At 36.7% G+C, this 24120-nt stretch overlaps 3 protein-coding genes across 3 annotated transcripts; 1 reads left to right on the forward strand and 2 right to left on the reverse strand.

Annotated features, from left to right (window-relative positions):
* The first annotated feature begins 3160 nt into the window (after positions 1-3160).
* On the forward strand, positions 3161-5835 carry LOC147482318 (Pentatricopeptide repeat (PPR-like) superfamily protein). Its single transcript, XM_086576127.1, has one exon. It carries the CDS (start codon positions 3286-3288, stop codon positions 5077-5079), a length of 1794 nt encoding a protein of 597 aa, XP_086432253.1. The 5' UTR covers positions 3161-3285; the 3' UTR covers positions 5080-5835.
* On the reverse strand, positions 5664-9070 carry LOC147482319 (U-box domain-containing protein 14-like). The gene is made up of 4 exons (XM_086576126.1): positions 8668-9070; positions 8069-8185; positions 7455-7868; positions 5664-7379 (listed from the first exon to the last, which is right to left on the reverse strand). The coding sequence occupies exons 1-4, from the start codon at positions 8932-8934 to the stop codon at positions 6321-6323; spliced, it is 1857 nt and encodes a 618-aa protein (XP_086432252.1). The 5' UTR covers positions 8935-9070; the 3' UTR covers positions 5664-6320.
* Positions 9071-10345: 1275 nt separating this feature from the next.
* LOC147482320 (acylphosphatase family) lies at positions 10346-11230 on the reverse strand. Its single transcript, XM_086576128.1, has 2 exons — positions 10938-11230; positions 10346-10858 (listed from the first exon to the last, which is right to left on the reverse strand). The coding sequence occupies exons 1-2, from the start codon at positions 11142-11144 to the stop codon at positions 10592-10594; spliced, it is 474 nt and encodes a 157-aa protein (XP_086432254.1). The 5' UTR covers positions 11145-11230; the 3' UTR covers positions 10346-10591.
* Between the last annotated feature and the right edge of the window lie 12890 nt (positions 11231-24120).

The following is a 24120-nucleotide window of genomic DNA, read 5'->3' on the forward strand; positions in this document are numbered from 1 at the left end:
TGAAATTGAAAAATTCATGCAACCTCTCATCTCAATCTAACACTTACATAATTTTTTATTTTATTTTTTATTTTTTTGCTTTTTTGTTATGTTAAATGCCAAAAAAAAATTAAAAACACATTTAATTTGAAATACAAAGGATAAAAATAGAAGTATATGTGAACCTATCAACGATAATAACAATACTAGAAAGTAGACCCGTGCATATGCACCATCTCTTTTAAAAACTTGTTCAACAATCATAACTATACATATAGAAATTTTCTAACAAATCGTGATTCATGTTTTCGTTGCTAACCCATTTTAATTTCCTAACAAATTGTTTTAATCGATCAAGTCTTAAAAACCCATTTTAATTTCTCAACAAATTGTTTTAATTAAGTTTTAAAACCCCGTTTTATAATTGGGGAGGAATCCCGTTTTAATTTAGAAGTGTGATTCCCATTTTAATTAAAAGTGCTATATATTATTATTTTTCAATTGGGGAGGAATTCCCATTGTAATAGGAGAAGGATTCCCATTATAATTAGAAGTGTTAGAATTTCATTTTTCAATAGGAGAGAAATTCTCATTTTAATAAAAGTTGATGACATGGAATTTTAAGAAAGCTAAAAAATACTCCTTGTGGGAGCTTTAATATTAATATATTGAATGGGTCAAGATTAGACCAGCAATCAAATTTTTCAGAAAAAACAAAAATCACAATAGAGGAATCAAAGACAAAAACATAAAGAGTTTGGAGAATGGAAAGCAAGTGGTAATTTCTTTCTATTTTTTTCTCTTTGCGACATGGCGTTGGTTACATGCATGCATGGGTCATTGGGCAATATAATCAATCTTCTACATGATGGTACCATAGCCCATCACCGTTGATGGGCTAGCTAGCTCCTAGTATTCCTCACTAGATTGAAAGAGTTTAATTAATTTCCCATTTATAGTTTAAAACTATTAAACTCTTTAAATGACTCTAGTGAGTTGTTCAAAAGGAGATACCATTACCAAATTTAGTTGAGTAGAAATAAAAGATTTTTCCGAAAAGTAAGAGACAATTGAGTTATGATGTCCCAAAATTTGGCATCCAGCTATCCAAAATAGATCACAACTGTTTATATAGTGCTTCGAGATTTATTTACACACAACTATCGACATGTATGTATTTCAATGCGAACGACGGTACAAGCAGTTTCTGAATAGCTAGGACACACTTTTTTAGGACATCAAAATCGGACTGGGATCCTTTGTATATGTTAACAAGAAATTGGTCCCAAGGCCCATTTTTGGGTGCAAATCACTCTCAGAACCAGCGTTTTTTTAAAATCACTCACAATGACAATTTTTGAGTGAAAATAACCTATAGAACCAATTTTCGGGGGAAAATAACCCGTAAAGACAAATAGCCCGGATTTGAAATAAATATTTTTCGATTTTACCCTTTCTGTCATTTTTCTATAAACAATGAGTGTTCATACCTTATGTTGATGTATAACAATGATTGTTCATACCCAAATATGTGAACATATGTACCTTATATAATATGTTGATGTATGAACAATGATTGTTCATAGCTCATGTTGAGGTATAAACAATAATTATTCATATTCCAATAGGTGTTCTTACTAATCATACATTATGTTGATGTATGAACAGTGATTATTCATACCCCAAATATGTGTTCTTATTGATCATACATTTTTTTTTTTTGCTAATTAAGTAAGTTGAATTGCATTAAAAAGGATCCAAGTACATGTGTTATTTAGGGTAGGGCAACAGACTGCACCACCCTAATTCAATCAAATCTCACATAACACTCATACAAACACAAGTATTTTGAACTAACAAAATCGGTAAAATATTTCAAATGGAGCTTCCCACTTGCATCTACTGGGGCTTCCCTTCAATAATGACAACCTCCTGAAGGGGTAGGGTTGCACCTTTTTTAGACAATGCATCTGCCGACGTACGTATTAGCTTCTTTCCACACTATAGAAATCTTGAGTGTTTGCAACTCCTTCCGGCAATAACTCCATTTAGCTTGGAGTCAAATCCCATGGTAAGTTTCACGGGTTAAAGCTTTGGCAGCTACTTCAGAATCAGTTTCTACTACCCACAAATGTCTCCAACCTTTAAGGATTGCATGCTCAACTCCTTCCACAATTGCCATACACTCTGCCCTAAAACTTGTTCCTACACCAATATTCTTGCAAATTGATAACTTAAATTCTCCCAAACTATTTTTGTATGAGATACCTATACCAGACATAATTAGGTTGCCGGCAGAAGCACCATCAATGTTCAACTTCATGATATCGGGTTCTGGTGGAATCCAAGAACATTGTTTCACCTGAGGGGCTTTCCTTCTTCATGGACTTACATTCCAAAACTGAAGTGTCTTTTGTTCCTATGCAGTGTGAGCATTGAGTTCTCACTAAGTGTTTACATTCACCAATCTTAGGAGTCTTGTTATCGAAATGAACTTTGTTTCACTGCTTCTAGATACTAACAAACCCAGTCACCAAACAAGAGTTCCAAATATGTAGAACTTTTGAACCCCAATTTTTTCCCAGTTTAATTGTTTCACTAAAATTCCGCAACCTTTGTGAAACACCGAACGCTTGAGCAATCCACGACCACAACTGCTACGAGAATGAACACTGCCAGAAAAGATGTTCATTATTTTCCACTTGAGCTTTACATAGCCTACAACATGCCAATGTAGCCATTCGAGGATGAACAGTGATTGTTCATACCCCAAATATGTATTGTGTTCATAGCTCATATTGAGGTATGAACAGTGATTGTTCATGCCCCAAATATATATTGTTCATATATATTATATACACCGGGTCGTTTCAGCTAGGTAGACTGTTTATTATTTCGTGTCAGGGGTATACTTGATATTTCATCTACCCAAATCGTTTTTAATTCTTTCATCTACCCGATCCTTGTTTGTGATTAAAAAAAAACGGATGGTTCTAAGAATTACTTTTCCCCCTATCTGTCCCTAAGAGTCACTCCCACATATATTAAAGATTCATTAAAACGTGTCTCAATTATATTAAAGTCATATTTGATGCAAAATTTTAGAGTCCAAACCAAAAGCGTGGAAGTGCTGCTTACTTCCAAAATCACATTTAAGGATGGGTCCAGGGCTTATAACTTGCCAATCTCAAATTTACAATTACTGTAGCTTGGGGTCAAAGTAAAGAAGGACTAAAATATAGCGGGAACTCAATTCATTCATTAATCCAAAAAATCAAATTTAAACGGCTAGTGGAATTTTATAGCATGAACAAAATCAAATCACTTCTAAACTTAATCCATAAATGTAGGACCAATCTCAAATGTTTCAAACAAATCCATGCACAACTAATCACAACCAATTTGGTTAACGACAGTTTAGTAATGTGTAATGCCATTGAGTTCTTTAAAAATTCTTCTGATTTCGAGTACGCTTGTCAGTTTCTCAATCAATTACCACACCCTTACACAACTTCTTTCCCTTTTAACACATTAATCACTTGTTATGCAGATTCTAAGACGCCCCGTGTTGCTATTTTGGTTTATAAGTTGTTGTTGAGAAATGGGTTTTGTCCTGATATGTATACTTTTCCTGTGGTTTTGAAAGCTTGTAGTAAGGTTTTGAAGATTGGTGAAGGTAGACAGTTTCATGGGGTTGTTGTTAAAGTTGGGTTGGTGTTTGATCTCTATGTAAGTAATGCTCTTGTTCATTTTTATAGTTGCTGTGGTGACTGTGACTATTCGAGAAATTTGTTTGATGAAATGCCTGTTAGAGATGTTGTTTCTTGGACTAGTTTGATTTCCGGGTTTGTTAGAGCTGGGCTTTTTCGAGAGGCGGTGATGGTTTTTTCGAAGATGGAGGTTGAGCCAAATGTGGGGACTCTTGTTAGTGTGTTGGTAGGTTGTGGGAGAATTGGAGATTATGGTTTGGGGAGGGCGGTTCATGGATTGATTTTTAAGCGTGAATTTGAGGTGAGACTTATGTTGGGTAACGCATTAATGGATATGTATGTCAAATGTACGCGTTTGGATGAGGCAAAGCAAGTTTTTTGTGAACTTCAAGAGAGAGATATCATTTCTTGGACTTGCATAATAAGTGGATTAGTACAATGTAAACATCCCAAGGAAGCTTTAGAGTTTTTTCATGACATGCAAGTTTCTGGTGTAGAGCCTGATAAAGTTACTCTATCGAGTGTGTTTTCTGCATGTGCAAGTCTAGGTGCAATTGATTATGGTAGATGGGTTCACGAGTATGTTGATCGTCATGGCATTGAATGGGATGCCCATATTGGAACTTCGATGGTTGACATGTATGCTAAGTGTGGGTCTGTAGAGATGGCACTCTGCACCTTCCATCGAATGCACCATAGGAACGTCTTCACGTGGAATGCACTGCTAGGAGGCCTAGCCATGCACGGCCATGGAAAGGAAGCACTTGGTCATTTTAAACAAATGCTAAATGGTGGTGTAAGGCCCAATGAGGTTACCTTTCTAGCTATCCTAACTGCCTGTTGTCATAACGGCTTGGTGGATGAAGGTAGTCAGCAGTTTAACCAAATGATTCAAGTTTATAATCTCATACCGGGGATAGAGCACTATGGGTGCATGATTGATTTGCTCTGTCGAGCTGGGTTCCTGGATGAAGCTCAAAAGCTGGTAAAGTTTATGCCTATGCAACCTGATGTGTTCATTTTGGGAGCACTGCTGAGTGCTTGCAAGGCTTGTGGAGATGTTGAGACATCCCGAAACATTCTAAGCCACCTACTTCAGCTGGATTCTGATGACAGTGGGGTATATGTGCTTCTTTCAAACATTTTTGTTAGCAATAATAGATGGGAAGATGCAGCCATGGTAAGAAGGGTAATGAAGGCGAAAGGTATAAAGAAGTTTCCTGGGTCAAGTGTGATCGAGATAGATGGTAAGACTCACGAGTTTATGGTAGGAAACAGTAACAACCCTCAACAAGAAGACGTTCATCTGTTGCTTAACTCACTGGCAAAACAAGTTTACCTTGATGGACGTATTTGGAACCCAGTTACAGCAGAAAAATACAACAGTTGAAACTGAAAAGCATGGCGTGCAGCCCCACCAATTCTCACCCAATCTCCTCAAGATGCGCATCGGTCGTCATACAATTCCTCAACTCAAGTGGAGCATTCCCAAAAGGAAAAGGCTGTTATCACTCACAAGGCATCCAGCTCACATTTGCCGTCCTCTTACAAACTTAGGCGTTGAAAATGTTAACCGATTAGAGTATCTGTTAAAGAATATGCATGCTACTGAGTAATACCTACTAGGTTTCAGTGCCTTTCTTTTCCTGATGACTGGTACCAGAGAAATTAGAGATGCGAGATCTTTCAAGTACAGGAGCTCGCATCTTTCAAGTACAGGAGACAAATAGCACTGCCGTACTGCAGAAAAACTAATTATGACAATCTGCAAAGGAACCAAAATGATTGTCGACAGATAAGTGAAAATTACAACTCTTGCTCGGGCTACAGAAGTGTGCCTGCTCCACTTTCACAGTGGAGATTCCAATTTAAGCCGTGACTATGGCTTTTGTTTGAAGCTCACTTTGCGGGTACTTCAACTTTTGAACTTTTCGAATTTTAGTTGAGGAAAAAAAGAAGTATTCAAACAGCATATATCTTGCAGTTATTCGAAGTGGTGTCTTCCCACACAAAATAATCCTATCATATAATGAATTGCAGTTGGTATTTACAACACTAATTATTCACAAATATAGCACATAAAGGTCTGAGTTCTAAGTTTCTCTGTCCTTCTGTAATTGGAGAAACACAAGATTCTCAAATGAGTTTAATATCTGGGTTCTGCACATTGGTGTGCCTTCTGTTTCTTGATTGATAAACAACTCCACAATACACGGATGCTGCTGCAAAAAACATGTTCTTCATAGATTTGAATATCTAAACTTTAAGTTTCTACTGTTTCTTGATTGTTAAGATCCACCCATTTCACGAATCTTAGCCTCCACACTTCCCAACTCCCTTTTTAGCGCGCTGTTCAAAGAACTTCTGCCCAGATTTTATTATTAGTACCTTTTTCTCTTATTTCTTTTTTCTTTTTTTTTTTTTTTTTTTTTTTTTTTGCCCTTTTCTTAGTATGCCGAACATTCTCCTAAGAAGCTAAAATCATTTTCTTCCATCCCTTTGTTCGAAACACCTAAATATTCGTCTATGAGTTTCAAATATTGAAGTCCTGACAGCGATGTCAAAAGCTCACCAATCTGCTCAGCTGGGGCAATACACAGTGATTTGTGATTTCATTGTTCGTCAATTGCATCAGCTATCCGTTCTTACAAGTTCCAGAAGATTCCCAGCTTTCCTCTTTGCCCGATCAGTACCATGTTCTAACAACTCCTGTAGCGCCTCTCCTGCACCAAGCTCCTTCGCTGACTTTATGTGTTGTACATCTCCAGTACACAACGACCATAGCACCGCTGCAGCATTCTCTCGGTTGCGTGGGGAGCCACTCTTAATTACCTCAACCAAAATTGGGATGGGCTCAGCCTGACCAATGACCATCTTCCCTTCTTGATGGCTTGCAAGGATGGCTAGTATTGCAAGTGCTTCATCAACCATTCCTCCACCAGCATCCATGAGTAACCTCATAAGAGGCACCACAATCCCAGCTCTCACTGCCCTCACCTTGTTACCCTGATATATTGAAAGATTGAAAATTGCAGTAGCGGCATCTTTTTTGCCTCTGGGACTCCCCTGGCAGAGCAGGTTGATAAGAGCTGGAATTGCTCCTGCTGCCCCTATTGCCACCTTGTTCTCATCTACGACAGAGAGACTGAAAAGGGTGGCAGCTGCGTTCTCCCTTGCTTCCATGCTGCCACTTTTAAGCACATCTACTATATCAGGTATTGCCCCAGCATTAACTATAGTCCCCTTGTTAGGCTCATGTATGGAAAGGTTGAGAAGTGCTGTAACCGCATGTTCCTGTGTCCTAGGATCATGGGAGGATAATAGTTCTACAAGCAGGGGAATAGCTCCAGCTTCTGCGATGCATATTCTGTTATCAGCATTTCTCTTTGCCAGCAGCCGGAGCTCACCTGTAGAAGCTCTCTGTTCTTCCAAATTTCCATTCATTAGTTTCTGCAACAAGGTAGTTATAGCTGCGCGATCACAATCTGAATTGCAGCTGCCCGACTTCTTATTTCTGCAATTTGCTTGCTTTTTTGGGAGCTCAACTCCATTGCTCTCACACCACTGAGTTATTAGACTCTTCAAGACATAGTTTGGTGTAAGGGCTGTGTGTGACAGAGTTTGTTGTGTCTTGGGACAGGTCTTGTGCCCCGCATCCAGCCATTTCTGAATGCAAGAACGTTCATAAGTCTGCAAAGGAATTCAAATAGTAAATTAAGAGTGACGGCACAAGTTGAAAACAACAAAACCAGAGACAATTTTAACCTGTCCAGTGGAGACAATGACGGGATCTTTCATCAACTCGAGAGATATTGGGCACCGGAAATCATCTGGGATGACAAGTGACCTTTGCTTCATAAAGCGATTTTCTCCTTCTGAAGCATCTGCATCTAGTTTATCAGAGATTACAGATTCCTTAAGCTTCTTAAGCAATGATGACATCTCATCAAGGTAGTCTCCTGGATATCCTTCTTCAGAGACTACAAGTTCATGCAATGCGAGTGACTCTTTCTTGAGATCATTGATCGTCCTGAGGTGCAGCTTTTCCGAAATTCTTTTTAAGATGACAATGTTGGGATCTTTATCGTTTTGTGCCATAAGCAAATCCATTTGGAGTTGTAAATCAGGAGAGTCCTTTCTTTCTATTGCCCTCTTGAACTGAGCATGAACAAGTTCTATCTGTAAAGTGGAATATCTGTAAGTAGCGTTTTCCTCGTTTTGCAGTTTTTGTTACTAATATAAGATGCTAATGCAAGTGTTCTTCTAAGATTGTTTGGAATTTAGAAAAAGATATTGCAGGCTGCAGTCTTGAAACAAAACTAACTTATTCAAAAATCTAAGTGAACACACTTTGAACTACTCAATTAGCTGAAGCGTACCTGCTCCAGAACTTCCTCTGATATGTCAAGTTTCCCATAGCAAATCGCATCTAGAGCTTTCTCTATCTGTTCGCTTACCTCTTGAAATCTTTTAGCAGTGTCCTCCTTTTGTAGAGCCTGAAAAGCATTGAACAACTATTATAACCTTTTGAATGGATGATTTTCCCGAAATTCCTATGACATCTTTGTCTACCTCAAGTTAAAATTCTGTCAGATACTGGGTAAACTCACGCTCAAGCTATCAGACCAAATTGGTCTCCAAATCCTTGTTTTCGAAAGGCAGTGAGAGTCCACCACCACTATGAAGTGCATATAGTTTACACAGGCTGATCATTAACCTATTCATTTGATTCTATGGCATCCTTGTTGTGTCTTTGCCTTTTTGCAAAGAGTTGGGGTTGGTTACATTGATCTTGTTTCTTCATTCAGTTTAACCCAATGTCATGTGTGTGGGCAGTGTAGATAAGCGTTTACAAGGTGACTCTATGTCCCTTCAATCTAGAAATCCTTGACAATTACATTTTTTCTATTAGATTTTGATCTGATTACCAGTAAACAAAATAGGAACTGATTAAAAGAAGAAGAAGAAGAAAAGAAACCTGATAAAGCTTGCTTCCTTCAATGACTGATCGAAGAATCTCCTTGGCAGATGCCAAAGCAACCTTCAACGACACCAGAGCTCGAACTTCTTCTTCCCCAAGAACTCCCTCACTGTCCTTTAAGTCCTCAAACAGTGGGCTTAACAGCTTAACTCTTCTAACAAGGTTACTATACAGTTTCTTTGATGTGTTTCCACATTCAGGAAATCCAGAAATCTCCTTTACAATCTCCAACAGGTGTTTCACTATCTCTTTAGCTTCATCCATTAAAGCAATAAATCCAATCCAAAACTTAAGGAGCAGAATATAGAATTACAAGAACACGAGTACGTGAATCCTTTATGGTCAACTAAGCATCACCAACTCCCCATTAAAGCCTACACACTCAAGCTATGTATGGGACAGAACGGCTATTAAACGAGAAACAAGTGGAATTCTAAAAGATATATTAATTAAAAATTAGGCAATTATTTAAACATATCAAATAATATAATTGATGCGTTAGTCACCTTTTAGAAATTAAGAAAGGATTAGTGAGGGACCAAGTCCTCAATAACGATTGGTGAAATGTGACATGTGAGTTCGTTATTTTACTATATTTGCCACAAACTTGTCTTTCTACAAGGGCTCCTTGGAGATGTGTCATAATTCAGCATACTCTTTGGATGTAAAGTTTTTTGGTATGATTTCGTTGAGTTCTAAAGATGCAACTTAGTCACTTGGTCGATTTTGTTTAGTGACATCTTGGCATCGTAACTCGATCACTGAAGCCCAATTCAATCAGGAATATACTCGTATACTTTTACTAGAGTGGTCAGTGTTATGGGTTTGAGCTCCATGGCGAGAGATTAAGCAAATAAATTTCTCTACTGACAGTTACGGACAAACATTCTTGATCAGTTGACATAAAAGCATTTTGTTGCAGCCAAATTACTCGAGACTGATATGGTTTGAACTTTTAAGGTATTGAATTGCATAAAGGAGGGAGGCATATAAGAATTTTTCTGAATCGAGGGAGATATTACAAATACGAATAATCATGTGTGGACGTAAAACAAGAGATTGTGATTTTAAAAGTCAAAATAGTATGTACTCACATAATGTGAATCTCATAGCTATTCATTCTTATTTTATAACTGGTCACCGTCATCATAATTAGTCACATATACGATTCGGCTAAGCCGCCTGTGAATGGCAAAAGACATCTCGGCTACTACGTTAGTCGTGACATAGCCATGAGGAATGAGGACGTAGGATTGCACAAGAGATTGGTCAGCTATTTGCAACCTGATCGAGTTGATATCCATTTCCCATTTCAGCCGTCCTTGAGCACTGATTTCTTTACTCGTTTTCTTTTGCAGTCGGCCTGGTTTTGAACCCACACTTTGTCGGTGATGCCTTGACACTGGAAATGTTGTGCTACCAAAGCCAGATTAACAATTCTACAGCTGTTCTAAATATAGTCACGAGGAGCATGTGTAATGGAAGTTTGTATTTGCATCTAGGAGTCAGTAAGCATTTCGAGGGTGATATGCAGATTTGAGAAAACCCACTCAGAACAAAATTTGCCAACACTTCCTATGAACAGAAAACACTGCGCGTTTTTCATCAGCCTAAGTTGAAGTTCACAAGTTCACCAGGAAAACATTGCCAGACAACTAATGGGAACCAACCAATAGATAAAAAAACTGTGTTGTCCTTAATTCCGATTTCCGTATAGCAAATTATGCAAGAACTTGCACATGGACATTGCAAATTGACACGTTCCTGGATTGTGTTTATGTGGAAATAAACTCCTTGAGTTATACAACTTGCCTTGCAGTATACATTTTTAAGCCAATATAATAACTCAAGTGGCGTTATATTTTGATTAATACATTTTTTAGCCAATAATAGAATTTGTAATACTTAAACTAGTTTATAATCAAACAGTAGATTTTTTCACAAACCCATTTCCAGGATCTTCATTAGAAGGAAAAACCTGTAAACCAGTAACAAGAGCATAAGAAGGACCACGTCTACACCTTTGTTCCATCTCATTTACCGAATCAGGATTACCTGAAAACAAAGCTTCCACTGAACCATCCCTTCTGTTACGCACCCAACCTTTTAATCCCAACCCTCTCGCATTCTCAACCGTCCAATTTCGATAAAACACTCCTTGTACTCTTCCCTTTATCACTACTCTTACCTGCACCACACAAGGACACGTGTCAATATAACAAAACAAAACACAAAACAAGACCCCTATTGTGAAAAAAGACACTCACTGTTTTGGTGGTGGTTGGGTTTGAGTCAGTAGTGCAATTGGTGGTGGTGGTGGTGTTTTGATTGTTCATTGTGAGTGAAGAACTGAAGGAGTATTTTGTGTACAAAATTGGGTTTCTATAACTTTGTCCAAGAGGGAGTATTGTACTAGTTTTATGGAATGAATAGGTAAGTGAAATTGCGATGGTTCTTGCAATAGCAAATGCCATTCAATTTCTTTGATCACACACTTTTCTGTGTTCATGATTTATCACTGGTGGCTTCTAGAAGTGAACTAGAATTGGGTACTTGGGTCAGACCCAATTATTGGATTTGGTTGGGCTTTATTTTCTCAGCTAAATACCCAAACCGTCCCACTTTCTGGCTGAAGTAAATTATTTTGGCTTTAGCTACAGCCTACAGACACCTTCCATTTCGTGCTGCTGGGCAGACTCCAAAAAAAAAAAAATTATTACAACTTTGGCATTGACCTAAAAAACATGTTGGTGATTCAATCGGCACTCATCAAATTGGATTCGGCAACCCCTAAAAAAAAATTTTTTTTTACAAATTTGTCATATTACAAGTTTGTCATTAAAGTCCAGGCCCAACAACCAATTCAATCGGTCTCACCAAAACAAACCCCTTGGGTCATTTGGGTGTGCACTCAAACGATATAGCCACGTCGTTCGTCGTTTGAGTATACACTCAAACGATACCGCTATATCATTTGAGTATACACGCACTCGGTCTGAGCCTGTCCTTTGAAACTTGGCTCTCTAGAATCTCCATGGAACCGTTTGAGTTTACACTCAAATGGTACCGCCATATCGTTTGAGTGTACACTCAAATGGCTTGACCACATCGTTTGTGTGTGCATTAAAACGGCTATGACATGCCGTTTGGTATCACATTGAAGCGGTATGGCTGGGTCGTTTAGGGCTTCTATAGGGCGATATGGTGAAGTTGTTTAGACTAAAATAATTGAGAAGTTTCCAACTAAGGAAATTCCTGATTAACCAATTATTAGCCCGATTAACCAATAAAAATTTATTACATAAACACCAATTACACTTTTCTTATATATAAACATTGAACACTTTTCTTATAATACAAATCATTAATCGATCATAAGTATACAATAAGTTATTTAAACAATTATTTGCAAAATTGAATTAGTAATGATCAATTATCAACACATCCCAATTGAATTAGGAAAATTGAAATCCGATTTAAAAAATTGGGTTAGGAATAACACAATTAGTTACACCAACATAATTACATGCACTCTACACTCTTTATCTGTTATAACATAGTATCTATATAACCAAGTAAAAACATGTAATCAAACATGCCAAAATCTAAAATAATAATTTGTTTTATATCTAAACTTGTTATTTTTCATTTTTTTTTTCAATTGTGAATCATAAACTAGTTTGGGGTTCAGGGTTCAGGGTTTACAAATTTCGTACCAACATATTTCACTTAATTATTCGAAATAATAATTTTTTTTATATCTAAACTTGTTATTTTTTATTTTATTTTTCAAATTGTGAATCATAAACAAGTTTGGGGGTTTGGGGGTTTAGGGTTTAGGGTTTAAAAATTTCGTACCAACATATTTCACTTAATTATTCAAAATAATAAATTATTTTATATCTAAACTTGTTATTTTTTATTTTCTTTTTCAAATTTTGAATCATAAACTAGTTTGGGAGTTTGGGGTTTAGGGTTTACAAATTTCGTACCGACATAAAAAAAATTTAATTTCAAACATATTTCACTCAATTATCCAAATCTAAAATAATAATTTGTTTTATATCTAAACTTGTTATTTTCCATTTTTTTTTCAATTGTGAATAATAAACTAGTTTGGGGTTTAGGGTTTAGGGTTTACAAACATATTTCACTCAATTATTCGAAATATATCAAAATTTTAAATATCTCTACATAGAATACTCAAGTTTCTCATTTACTTCTCCTTACTCCTTTTTTCATCAAAATCCTTTACTCCTTACATAGAATACTCAAGTTTCTCTACATAGAATACCCAATCAAAATCATAAATGGAATATGAAGATGAAGAAGAAGCATTTGAGGTAATGTTTGATGTGCAACAACAAATTAGAGAAGGATAAAATAGAAGAAATATTGAAAGTGAAGAAGTGGCACAAAATATTGAAGGTGAAGGTGAAGAATTTGAAGATACAACTAGTCGAGCAAATGAGATGCCGAGAAATCGTCGACGACAAAGCACAAACCTAAATAATGATGTAACACTTTATTATAATGAATACAAAAACACTTGATTGATTGAATTAATGGATGAATTAATCTACAAGAGAGCATTGATTAGAATGAATGCAAATCACTTGATTGATTGAATGAATGAATGAATGCAAAACACTTGAATAAATGCAAAACCCGAGCCCAAACAACATGGCTGGGTCGTTTGGGTACACTATGGAACTACATGGCTGGGTCGTTTGGGGACACTATGGAACTACATGGCTGGGTCGTTTGGATCCTCTATGGAACTACATGGTTTGGTTGTTTGGACCCTCTATGGAACTACATGACTGGGTCGTTTGGTCCTTCATTACCTAAACGCAAATTGTTTGAGACTCTTGTTTTATTCTATAGGTAGGATTCTTTGCCGCTATCCGAGAACCGATCCTCTGCAATCGATTTTAAGTGATACAACAGAAATTTTTACTACGGAAGAGGTATGATAGAGTAGGCATTCATTTCATTTTTTTTTTAAATTTTCTAAATGTAATTTTATTAGTGTATTAATAATAGTTGTTGTTGTTTATGTGTTTAGGTCTTTCATACACGTAGCGAGGGCAATCGGTTGGGCAACCACTAGAGGAAAACAATTTAATGTTCTGGTGGTCATTGAAAAGTCGGATTGTGCCAAAGGAAACCGAGTAGCAAGATTTAATTTGGCTTGCAAGTGATCGGGTGTCTATCGGTCACACAAGAAGGAAAGCGAAGGGAAAGCTAATAAGAGAAGGTCGAGAACCAAGAAATCGGGATGTCCATTTAAGTTAAAAGGTGTTTTCCAATGCGGCACTGTCGATAGTTGGAAAATAGAAGTTAGAAATGGTATTCACAACCATGTATTGGCGAAGACCCTTAAAAGACATGCATTTGCTACTCGTTTGACCGTTCCAGAGTTCGAGTACTTGTCAGAGATGAGTAAGTGTGGAATAAAGCCTAAACAAATTTTGTATTCCATCAAGAATAGGTATCATGAAAACATATCTTGTCACACCCTGAATTTTGACAAAATCGAAAAAAAAACAATATTTGTTCCCGACTCTTCGATTTTCGAGGTGTGATGCACTCTTAACTTCCAAAAATCCATCATCTATTGAATTATTCTAATAATTTGAAACCAATAAAAATTTTAAATAAACAAAAGTTCTCTTCATTTCAAAAATTCACAAATATTATTAAGTTACAAATTTCCTTTCAACAACTCTTTAATTATAATTACAACTGAAAATACAAAACAACATTGTCTCAATTGAAAATCTATTGCACCTCAAGGGAAAACAAAACATATCATGTAATGAGATGCTAACGTAAACCACAAGTAGCAATTAACCTTTTTCAACACTACTCTTGTCAAGACTTATCAACTGGGTTCATTTTATGAACACACCCGATAAGCAAACATGCAAATTAGGTCAGCATTATAAACAATACTGGTATGAGTAGCTCTAAAATACAAAATATACTTATACATATATATACACAATCCATAAGGCAGTTAGTTCTTCCACCGAGGCGTCTTAACTTCCAACGACTAATACGACATTATTAATTATAATAATTAAGGCAGGTAGTTCCTCTACTGAGGCGCCTTAGCTTCCAATTCAATAATATTAAGGCATTTAGTTCCTCCACTGAGGCACCTTATCTTCAAACCATACTAAATTAACTGCATCTAATAATGAAATAACAAAACCTCTATACTTACACTGGTGTAAACCTAATCACAAAGTAGGTCACACCTGCATAAATAATCAATTCAATCCACCCTTCTGCAAAACCATTGTGAATACAACATAACTTACAATAAATCATTTATTATAGATTTAACATACACTTTGATATATCATCACAATTATTGTTTAAAGTTTCTTCAAGTGTCTCTAGAATCACGTCATCTCTATGTCTTACCTAATTTCCCTGACTACCACAATCGCTCCCCAACGCCGAACATGTACATCCACATGCCTCCCCTCACGTAATAAACCACCCTCCATGCGTAATTACCCTAAGCGGGATATTGTATACCAGGTAACCCCCACACGAACGTCATTACGCGGGTATTGCCACTATTCGGCATAAAATATCGCGCATCTCGTTCTAATTTTGCGAACGAGAAAATCAAGCTACTATTTGGCTATGATTGCCCTTCACAAGGGTCAATCAACATCTCATATATACACCCTATACAATGGCCAATCATATCACATACACCCAACACAAGGGCCAAATCACATGAGTTGTGGTAGCTAGGTTCTAGGATTTTCGTTACGTAATTTATTCAGGTATCATACATTTATATCTCATAATCATTTCACTCTATCAAGTGCATTCCAAAATACATCATTGCACTAAGACACAATATTTAGAAATATCTCAATACATCTCATAAAGACTTTCATTCTTTCATGTGCCAAATAAATTATTGCACTAAGTCACAATCCCTTGGGAAATATCCACAAATATTATACTACCACATAGTAACATCTCACAGATATAATGATGGAGCATTTACATTTATTTCTCAAAGATATTGCATTTAATATATATATCCCAACATATCATATAATGTCACAATTGCTCCAAACGTACCGCATTACATTTTTATAGAGTTTTAAGAATATTACGTCTCTTAAAATCTCAATCTCGTCACATGTCAAAAGTACACAATATCAACGTCAAATCTTTCTTAGATAATGACTAACCAGTTTATACAGGCTTCCATAACATTCTACCATTTGATTAGTCCATAAAATTTAATATATATAAAATAAACAAAGTCAACAGTCAACAGTCAACGGTCAACAGTCAAAGGGTTTACTGGTCAACAGGTCAAGCCCAATAGTCACTAGTCCTAAACCGGTGTTCATCCAAACAGGTCTTAACACAAACCCATGTTTAAAGCAGTTCAACCCATTGTCCAAATCAAATTAAATAAGACAAAGCCCCAAAACCAAGGCCTGAAACCAAAGCCCAAAAGTCTAAACACTTAAAGACTCAATTGGACCCATTTTAAATCATATGGACCCAGCCCAAACAAAAAAAATGAAACTGGCCCAAAAACTTAAACTGAACTGGCCCAAAACACAAATGGGTTTGGCCTAAATTGATAGGGTTATATACTAAAAGCATTACTTTTGTAATAACTCTAATTCTTTATATTTTGAATGAGAATCATATGGACAAATGTTATGCATATTATATATGTTATTAGTTATATGCATGTGTCTAATACTTTATGTTATAGATGATATGGTGTGTTATGGTGACACACAGAAGATCATATCATCAGTACTTTATAAAGTATAAGTAAACGTTCACAACCTAGATGGATTTGGACAAACCATTGGTACGGTTGTAGTATAATATGGTATTAGTCTATCTTAACGACTACAAGATACACTATAGTACACTTTGTGTGTATTGAACAGGACCAAGTGAGGTTGTTTCTCTTTATACTGACTATATAAGATAACAAACACCTCTGTTATTATAGATGCTTGTCCTCTTAATCCGGATATAATAACGGGCACTTACGTGCATTGTATATTGTTTTAAATCATCAATAAGTGAGATTCATTTGTGAATCAACAAACTCGATGGATTGGGTAATGACATTGTATGTAAGGTGTGTTGTTGATTATAGAAGGAATCCGTGACCCGCAGGAAGTCGGGCTGATGATGTCCCCTTGAGGAGCTTATAAGGATTGTCATGTAAACCTTGCAGGTGGATTTAATCTGACATGACAATGAGGTTGAGTGGTACTACTCAAGGACATAAGAAGTTGATTAATGTAGTTGTTAGTAACTTAACTTAGTCAACGGGCATTTGATATCTTAAACACGGGGAGATCAACGAGTATATAATATGGAGCCCATAAACGTAACACGTAATTTGGGATTAGGGCGGTAATGCAATAATGGCCTTTATTGGAATAAGCCATTTGTTGACGAACTTGGGCCATGTGTTATGGGAGAACATGGGAAGCCAAAGCCCGTCAGGAGACTTAACCCTGATTTCTCCTCATGGTCCCTGTTGTAGCCTATAAATAGAAACCCTCTTTCTCTAGCCGAAATACCAAGGTTTTGCTCAAGAAAAGTGAGATCCAAATTCGGTTCCAACTTTGTGAGTGAGAGAGGACAAGAGAGAAAGAAGAGGCTGGAAGATTGTTGCCCACACAACATCCATTCTAAGGATAGGAATACAACAAAAGATCAAGAGGCTGCTGATTTCATAGATCTTGGATTCTCAGAGATATCACAGCTGATCAAAAAGGTATGAATTTCTAACCAAATCGTGAGAACCTTTTATTCCGCTGCGCATGGTTTTCACGGTTTGTAAACTACGACCATAACGGTTCCTACACAAATATCTAAAGATATGAAACTGGCCCAACCAAACAAAACAACCTTAAGCCCAAAAGTTTATAATCCGACCCAAAGAAAACAAACCCATTGGCTTCGGCCCAAGCCCAAGCCCAACCAAACTAACAGGTCGTCTTCCTCCTTCACCAGCAGCTCTCCTCCACCCCGTTTCAGCCACCACCACCTCTCCTCTTCCTCCCCTTTCAACCCAACGGTTTTGGTCATGGTGCAAAACCCTATAACTTTAATTCACACCAACATCGATTTTATTAACTGTCGAGATCACTCTCCAAACAGATCTCAACCGCCATTAACGCCCTTTCCAAGCTTCAACAGCACCCCCCTCCAGCACTCAATCACCCCACTACCACCAAACATAAGTCAACCCACAACAACCACATTATAACATTATCAAGGTTCAAATAATAAACAGGACCGATTTCTATGGGCTTGCGCCTCCATTAACGACCTCTTCAGAATTCAACATCACTACCCCATCAACCAACAACCAACATCAAACACTTAACCCCCGACATTAGCCAACAAATTCAAAACCACAACCAAAAAAGAGTTCAAACAAAAAAAACCAATTTCAATTCCCGGGTTTCAACAGAGTTTAACAATAAGACAGGACGCCGAAAAATAACATGAGAATGAGCAGTAAAATTGGACGAAACATTAGACAGAGAAATATGTCTGTATACACAGTAAAACTAAACTATAGGTTCGATGAAATAGCAAAATAACTACTCACCTTGTATCGTGAAAAAAACATATCTAGAATATGAAAGAAAATCTATTCCGAGCCAGCTAGAAGACGCACAATCCGTGTCTCCGTTCTTTCTTATAGTTAACTTGTCTAGTTCTAAGCAAAAACTTATTTTTCTGAAAAATCCTAAATTTATGATAAACCATTCCATTCTTAAGAATTTATATTATGTTTAACATTTTAGAAACTTCCTATTTTACCAAATATTTCTATTCCTAATATAAAATATTATTTTCTATTAAAAATATTCTATTTATTACATACCTTATATTAACATCTCTTTTGAAAACTTTCTAACTATTAAAAATATCTACACAAAATTCAAAATTCAAAATACTTGTTTTCCCTCTTTTCTATTTTCTATCAAAAAGTCAAGCCCACATTTACTAGTCCGCTGACCCATAAATAAATATTAAATTCCGAAATGTTAAATATTGTTACGAAATAATGAAAAAAAAAATTTGGGGTTTTACATATCTAGTATATCCCAAGTCTACACTGCAAGGCAGAAGGCGAGGAAATTATATATGAACGGTCTCACACAATTGCAAAGATTGCATGAGTTGTTAGCAAAAGAACATTATTTTGAGGAGTTGAGACAGGATGAGAATACCGAGGAGATAACTAGGTTGTTACGGGCCCATCCAAAAGGTGTTAAGTTGGCTCGGACTTTTCCAACAGTTTTCATGTTAGATGCTACCTACAAAACTAACAGGTATCGGTGGCCTTTCGTATAGTTTGTTGGGGTGAGTTAAACGTGGAAGTCTTTCACCGTGTGTCAGGTGCTGCTTCAGTCTGAACAACAGTCAACTATGAGTGGGCCCTGCGTCAGTTTAGTGGCTTGCTTGGTGACATAAACCCATCCGTGATCGTGTCTGACAGGGACTTGGCCCTGATGAGTGCTGCTAACAAAGTTTTCCCTTACGCACACAAGCATCTATGTAGATGGCATATCGCTACATGCATCTTTTCAAAATGTTACGATATTTTTCCACCTACAGAACTTATAGAGAAGGCCCAGTTCTCGTGGAACACTGTAGTCAAATCAAAGACAGATGTTATTTTCCAGCGTAGATGGGATGCTTTAGAAAAATATTACAGGGTTCAGTACTCCAATTTTGTTAGTTATTTGCGAGAGACTTAGTTTCCTCACAGGGATCGATTCGTATGTTGTTGGACTGACCAACACATTCACTTTGGGAGTACAATGACCAATAGAGTTGAAGGGCCTCATCCTCAGGTGAAGCGCGTACTAGGAAATACAAACTGTCATGATTTTTTGAGTATGTTTAGCTTAATCCACCCGATTCTAGAGATCCAGATGTCCGAGATTAAAGCTACCTTCGAGAGAAGTATGATTGTAACTCAGCACCACCACTGGATTCCTTTGTTTCGTGAACTCAGATGTCTTGTCTCACGTAAGTATTTGGACTTGCTATTTGAAGAAATAGATACCCGCATAAAGCGTGTTAAAGATGGAAAGATCAGGTGTTGGTGCTATTTGCGCACGAGCCATGGACTACCATGTGCTTATGAATTAATTGAGTTTAAAGAGCAAAAGCGGTCCATCCCTTTGACTGCTATCGACCCCTTTTAGAAAACATTGTCTGTTTCTCCCAATGTGTCAGTGGGTGTTGGTCCCGATGTTACACCTTCGATGGACATGTTCATGAAAATGTTTGCAATGGTTTCTGAAGAAAAGCAGAGGGTTATGATTAGAAAGTTTATGGAGATTGCCGTACCAAAAAGTACATGGCTAGTACCGCCTCGTGAGGAAGCAAAAACTAAAGGTCGTCCGAAAGGTAGCTACAACAGAAAGCTTCCAACTAGAGATAAGAACTCTTCAAAGCGAGATCCATCTCATTTTGAACATTCTCAACATTACCATGATGAGTGGGTCTCGTCACAACCAAACACTACGCCCACCCAAAACACCCACACCACATCAAGAAAGAAGCCTTCTCCAAAAATATCAACCCAAAACACCCACACCACACCAACAAATAAGGCTTCTCCAAAAACAAAAACAACCACACTAAGAAATAAGCCTTCTCCAAAAACATAAAAAACAACCACACCAATAAATAAGGCTTCTCCAAAAATAGCCACACCACGAAATGTGAAAGATGGGTTAGACTTTGGAAAGACGAGGGGTCCTAAGGATTACGGGTTGGATATTCCTGAAGAAATGCATAAATATATTGTTAGAGTTGATGACCCTGTTGGCGATGGCAACTGCGGTTATAGAGTTTTCTGCATTGTATTAGGAAGAAGTCAAGAAGAATGGTCGCAAATGAGAAAGGACTTGTACCAAGAGCTTATTGACAACCTCCCCCTTTATTGTACTTTGTACAGTCAAAGTGAGGTTGTTTATACGATGAAGGAAATCCTACATGAAGAAAGTTACGCACCCTTAAATAAGTGGATGAGCATGCCTTTTGCTAGATACCTATTTGCTTCAAGATTTAATGTTGTCCTCCTACATTTAAGAGCTCGTCAATGCTTCCTTATCATGCCGCTGAGAACCCAAGCAAAATCCTAAAATAGTGAAAAAAGTGTTGGGTAGCGCATGTTGGTGGAAATCATTTTGTCAATGTTGAACTTGTTGAAGATTGTCCGGTTCCTCCAGTAATGCGGAAATGGCTTAGAGCACGATATAATATTGCTGAAAGTTGGAATTTGGCATTCACAGCAAGGCAATTGCAATTTATAGCATTGAACATCCCCAATCTAATATGGGAAAATTAGCCCGTTGAAGACCCAACAATACATGTTATCGACTAAGTTGTTCGTATGTTGTCGATATGATATTTTGGAAATCGGACGGCAATCGAGTGATTTGGAAATATGTTGTCGATATGATATTTTGATGTAATTTGTAAATTTATTTTGACATGTTATTTTGGTATAATTTGGAACAAGTGTAATTTGATTTGATTTTTATGTTATTTGAAAATAATGTTAGGGCTTTTATTTGATTTGATTTGGAAATCGAGTGATTGACTAAGTTGATTTGTACGGCAATCAAGTGATTTGGAATAAGTGTAATTTGATTTTATTTGGAAATCAAATGATCGACTAAGTTGATTCGGATGGCAATCGAGTGATTTGGAATAAGTGTAACTTGATTTGATTTGATTTGATTTGATTTGTCAATATGATATTTTGATGTAATTTGGAATAAGTGTAATTTGATTTGATTTTACTTGATTTTACCCTAAAGGACATGGTCAAATCGTTTCACCTTTGAACCAAACGATGTGGGCTGGTCGTTTGACCTTTACACCAAACAGCCTGAGCTAGTCGTTTGAGACAGAGCTCTCTGTTTTTACACCAAACGGTCTGAGTTGGTCGTTTGGCCTTTATACCAAACGATGTGGGCTGGTCGTTTGGGATTTATACCAAACGATGTGAGCTGGTCGTTTGACCTTTACACCCAATGATGTGGGTAGGCCGTTTGAGACAGAGTTCTCTGTTTTTACACCAAATGGTCTGAGCTGGTCGTTTGGACTTTATATCAAACGACATGGCTGGGTCGTTTGGACAAAACAAAAATTCAATTTTCGTTTTGCTTTTGCAACACTTTCATATCCAAAAAACAAACAAATTCATATACCAATACATCAAATTCATATACACTTTCAAATTCATTTCAAAACATCAAATTCCATTTCAAATTCAATTCGAATACGCAATCAAATTCAAATACATAAACTTTGTAAAAAACCTAACTTATAATTCATGAATTTTTTTTGTCATAACCTCCTTTGTTTTATTGACATATTCATATCCAAAACTCATCAATATAAACCTGCTAATAAAGAATTTGTTACAGACAACAATCCCAAATGTCATATATATTACAAGTAATGGCGCACAGCTATCACAAACTAGACGAGAGGACTAAACTAGACAGTTATTACAAACAACAATCTCTGGTTGAGGTGTGACACTTCCAGCATTCTCCAACTCTGACGAGAGGACTCCATGAACGACGCATGCATGACATAACTGAGAGAGCTATAGTTAAGGAGCTCCGACCTTACTTCCTCCTATTTAACAAAACAAAAATTCAAATACATCAATTTCCACATCAAATTCAAATCAAATACATCAAATTCAAAAATACATACTCAACATCAACATCGGAGGAAGCTGCACTCAAAAATCAATTATGTCTGTACCGCTCACCACTATACTTGCACCTAGTCAAGTTGTACGCCTCCTCGAATGAGGATCTTGCTTCTTCGGGAATATTATTCTCACCCAATTGCAGACCTCTCTCTAGCAATTGACTCGTTTCATCGATAACGTTGTTCTATCAAAATAATAATACAAAACAATTATTAATTACCATTTTAAAAGACCGTAACCAAAACACAATTAGAAAATCACAATACTCACAATCGGTGCATAAAATGGAAGTGTCTCCATGGAGAAATGGATTGGAAACTGCTTGCAATTTATCAATCGAATGTGAGAATGCCTCACATACCACTCCATGTACTCTGAATAACACTCCTATGGATAAGTACAGATGGGTCCTTGATTGTTAGGTTGGATCACGTGATTCTACCATGACTCCCAATATACATGCCCAACAGTTGTCAATGTCCATTTCACTTCATACCCGCGTCCGGCTACAATCCTGGCCGTGTAATTTGGTGTTGGAGGAGCTGCAGGTATAAACTAGACATGACCCAACTGACGCATGACCCTTGCAACGTAGTAAATCTCCACAACGTCATAAAAGCATATCACTCCCTTAAAAAAGGTAATTTCATCGACTGGGTGTATAGCTCTGACATTCTCGTATGGACACCAATCAACCTTAAATAAAATAAAATATGTCATTAATCACATACTCAAATAATCAATTACTAAAAAAAAAATTGAAATACTTACATTCCACACCTTCATATTGATGTTCACCTTTTGCTAGTGTTAGAGATTTGATTCTCTAATTGGACAAAGTGCGAAAACAAAGAATTTTCCTTACTCATGATATTCGTGTGTATAGCTTTTAGTAGGGATTTTGAACCATCCTAAGTCTAAGACAACTTACAACTTGTTTTTGCTCTTTTAGGAAACTAGTGAGTAAGTTTAAACTATGGATGAATTAATACTAACTACTTAGTTTCTTTTAATGCAAAAACTGAAAACTTTAAGTTAGGTAAACACGCAACTAAAACAAAGATAAAAATTTACTTCTAGATAGGTGTGGAGAGTTAGTTCTCCTCATGTGAATATAACCTCGATTGTATGATTTTAGGTTCTTGCATCTTAACCTTCCTAGAACTCATAGACAAGTCCTAATAAAGATTAACTTGATCCCTAATACTATGACTCATCTCTAAGATCATATTGTTAGCATGTATAACCAAAGCAATAACTTATCTCTAAGATCATCACCTTGATTCCTAACTAGACTCTACACCAACTACCATTTTGGGATAGGATGTAGGTCTAGTTGTTCTTCCTAAACAACTTACTAAAATCACATCACTAAGGTTATCCCTCACATGAGCATCATTAACCCACCCCACCCCCAAAAGGGAAGGTTTTAGCTCATGATCCTAGGGATATAAATGAAAGAAGCAAATAGACATGTAAAATGAGAAAGAAGAAGAAGAAGAGGAATAATAAAAGAACTCACTTGCATTAAGAAGTTTAGATTACATTTAGAACAAGAACACAAAAAAAGTTCTACCATTAAAACTATTACAAGTTTTTTTCATAAAAAACTCAAAACTAAAACTAAAACTAAAACTAAAACTACTACTACTTGCTTC

This window comes from Coptis chinensis, chromosome 8 (genome assembly GCF_015680905.1).
Source record: "Coptis chinensis isolate HL-2020 chromosome 8, ASM1568090v1, whole genome shotgun sequence".
In the NCBI taxonomy this organism is placed as follows: domain Eukaryota; kingdom Viridiplantae; phylum Streptophyta; class Magnoliopsida; order Ranunculales; family Ranunculaceae; genus Coptis; species Coptis chinensis.